The 3,453-nt window shown below is 29.5% G+C and overlaps 1 protein-coding gene across 1 annotated transcript in view; it reads right to left on the reverse strand.

The window, feature by feature from the left end:
• The window catches only part of LOC106458215 (DNA-directed RNA polymerase II subunit RPB2), a 67,045-nt gene that overhangs the window by 29,374 nt on the left and 34,218 nt on the right, over positions 1–3,453 (reverse strand). Inside the window, exon 10 of the mRNA XM_013917691.2 lies at positions 1,850–1,993. Coding sequence (XP_013773145.1) covers positions 1,850–1,993 — 144 coding nt within the window. The remainder of the gene's footprint in view (positions 1–1,849; positions 1,994–3,453) is intronic.

The raw sequence follows: 3,453 nt of genomic DNA on the forward strand, positions 1-3,453 counted from the left end.
CATTTTGTCTTAGCATGTCATCATCCATCACCCCTCAAAAATTCACGAAATTAAACAAAAAATGCTCTCTATAAAATTGTTATTGCTCAAACAGACCATAATTTTTATAGCCTTCAATTTTGTTTGGTTACAGAGCTATCAAAGAGAAAATCAGACTCCACCTGTCACATCCTCTCTTTCACAATTCGTTGATAGTTCTCTCTTACGTTTCATTATATATATTACCTATAACCAATAGAAAGTCAAGGTTTCCATATATCAAATGGTGTATTGTATAACATTGTGTTCTGAACAGATAACCGTCAATTTCACTGGGAGTAGCAACATTGTTCCAGTGGGAAAGTTAACGACTAGCTTGGATGAATTTGTAATGTTTCTTGTTGCATAGTTAGAAAGCCAGGAAAATTTTGGGAATCAAGTGAATTTGTCTACGTTTTGCATGTTATTAGTCTATATTCTTGGGTGTATTATTTAAGTAAATAAAAATTGTTAAGTGGTTTACTATAATCACTAAAAAAAATCAGACTTAACTCTCCTCGACAATCGAGGGCGAGAAAAAGGAAGATTGGGTAAGTACCTTATTTCTTGTTTTTCTTTATTCTTTATTGATTATTATAAAAGTAACTACAATTAAAAGTACGGATCCTTTTAAGTTATTTAAGACTAGAATAGGTAAAATAAGTAATAATAATAATAATAATATAATTAAAATTGTTCATGAAGCACGCACGCTAGCAATTCGTGGGTAATGCAATTCGATAGCGTAACATGAGCTGCACATTCCCCAAGTGATTTACGATTTATAATGGCACGGATAGTAGTTAGACATGATTCAATGGGCAATAAAATAATAAAATTTAATTATAAATAGATGTATACTGTTATGAACTTAGAGCTATTTAGAATAAACGAATGTAGTTTCATGTTACAATTTGAAGTTATACTAGAAAGAAAAGAAGGTTAATTTAGGTTTATTTTGATTTTTTTTGGTGGTTATAAGGTTGGACGAATTGACTGAAATTAGGGTAGAGAAAATAACATATAAACTATAAGGATTTACTGAAAAAAAAAAAAACGTTTAGAAATGCATTTAGAAGGTTTTAGGGATTACACAAAGGAAATTTGAGATGACGAAAAGTATTTTTAATTTTAACATGAACAAAACTATTTTAGTAAATGTACTTCACTGAGAAATATAACTTTTTGTATGTGAAAGACTTGTAATATTAACTGAAAGACTGCCAAATTTCGTGAAGATATACCCAATATATAGAGAGTTATAAGTATTAAATTTATGTCAACTTTAAATGAGTACAGAAGGTCACGTGACTCGGTCAGATCGACCAACCCCGTGTTGGAAGAGTTAATAAGTGCCGTGAGTAGATTTTTAATTATTTTCAAGACTGATTACGACAAAGTATGACATTTTCTTAAGTATCCCAAGTTTTATTTTCACAATATCAAAAACTGTTAAGTGTAATTTTTAGCACATACCTTTTATTCTGCCAGTGTAAAATTACATAAAGTGTAATACACCATTCATGTTGGTGTTAGGTCTAGTATTACAGTACAGTGCAAGTTGTGCAATAATTTCTGATTGATGATGGATTATAACAAGGGATAAAAGTGTGAAAGAGAAGTTACCACAATCTTAGTAGTATTAATATATCATCTAATAATGCAGCTAATAATACTAGAATATTCTATTAAAAACTAACTTGAATACCAAATGTAATAAAATGAAATCTAATTTTGAAATATGCATACAATTTCAATCTGAATTCTTACACTAACAAATTTATAGGTTACCAATTACAACTATTAAACACAAAACTCATCAAAAACTAACCTCAGGTGTTTCTGCTGGACATATCATTCCCCAAAGGCTGTTGTGTAGCTGTCGAGGCTTAGCCAGCTTGCCATCTCGACCAATTGGAGAATTTACTCGTCTGAGATGTGAGAGGGTGGAGGCATAGGTTAATCTGTTTAATACCTGAAAGAGAAATAATCTTAGTATAGCGTATTTCACCATTTACATTTAATTATGAAAAACTAAAGTACATTTATGCTCTGGATACAGGTGCGTGTATGTGTGTATGTTGTCAAAGAATACATGTCATAACCTTTTTTTACAGTTATATTCAAAACTTAATTAAACTACTTTATTAGCAATGTATGTTAAGACAGTTGGAATTAAAATGTACTTAATAATTTTTTGTATCACATGTTTAAATTTTGAGAGGAAATATTCAAATAAATTTTCATTCTTCATTTCCTTGTGTCATGTGACCCTCTGCACTTTGAATTCTCCTTTTTATATTTTTTTCTTCCCATATATAGGTTTCAGTGTCCAACAATTAGATACACAAATTATAGATACTGACAGGCCGATTATAAAATAAGAAACTTCCACCTGTTGAAAGCTGCTATTTTGCAAGCGGATCTTAATACCTGTAGATTGAAGTCAGTATTTCAAAAGTAATGGAAATTTTTAACCTCCTTATAGATTAGTTATGAGGCTAGATAAAACATAGTTTTGAGTCATCCTACTTTAGTGCCTGATATATTTTTTGTATTCTAAAATGCACACTTAAAAGCTACATTAATTAATTTTTGGACAATGCACAGTTAAAAAAGAAGGTGGATTACAAAAGCAGACACCAAAGTGCAAATCAGCCTAGGCCTAAGGTAGATGTTAAATTGTTTTTGTGTATTATTTTTATTAGTATATGTTCTTAACAAAATAGCTAAAACATAAGAATTAAAAAGTTATACTAGAAAACTTAAATGGAAAAACTAAATAACATTTTTTTGTGATTCACTCCTTGACAAGTGTACATAGTTAAATGTCACAAAGTAATCTGAAACTTTGTTTACCTTAAGCTCTTCACTCTTCCATTTAGTGATTTATTGCTTATCAAGGCAGTTAGACATGATTCAAAAAGCAGCAAAGCAATAAAATAAAATAAAATTAGCTGTGACAAGTTAAGAGGCCTAAAGCTCTTAATATTCATAATTATATTTGTCTGTTACAATCTGCAGCCATTCCAGTAAAAAAGAAAAAGGTATTTTTGATTTTATTTCATATTTTTCAACTTTCAAATCAAATGATTTCACTACTTAGTGTCAGGGTAGAGAAAATAAGTGATAAAGTACAAAGTTCAACAGAAAGAAAACTTTTGATATTAATGTAAAAAGTTCTAGAAGTTGTGCAAATGAAACATGAAAATTTAAAGATGAAAAGAAGTATTTTGTTCATGAATATATCAAGTCTTTGTTTTTACTAGTCCAAATGCAAAGAGATTTTCTTTTTAAGATTAGAAATACTTTTCTTCATCTCAAAAATCTGAAATTTCATTTGGGTAATCTCTAAAAACCTCCTAACTAAATTTCATGTTTTATCTGTTATTTTCTCTACCATAACTCTATACAAGGTTGGTAGATTTTACAGAC

The sequence above is a fragment of the Limulus polyphemus genome, unplaced genomic scaffold (assembly GCF_000517525.1).
Source record: "Limulus polyphemus unplaced genomic scaffold, Limulus_polyphemus-2.1.2 Scaffold429, whole genome shotgun sequence".
Classification (NCBI taxonomy): domain Eukaryota; kingdom Metazoa; phylum Arthropoda; class Merostomata; order Xiphosura; family Limulidae; genus Limulus; species Limulus polyphemus.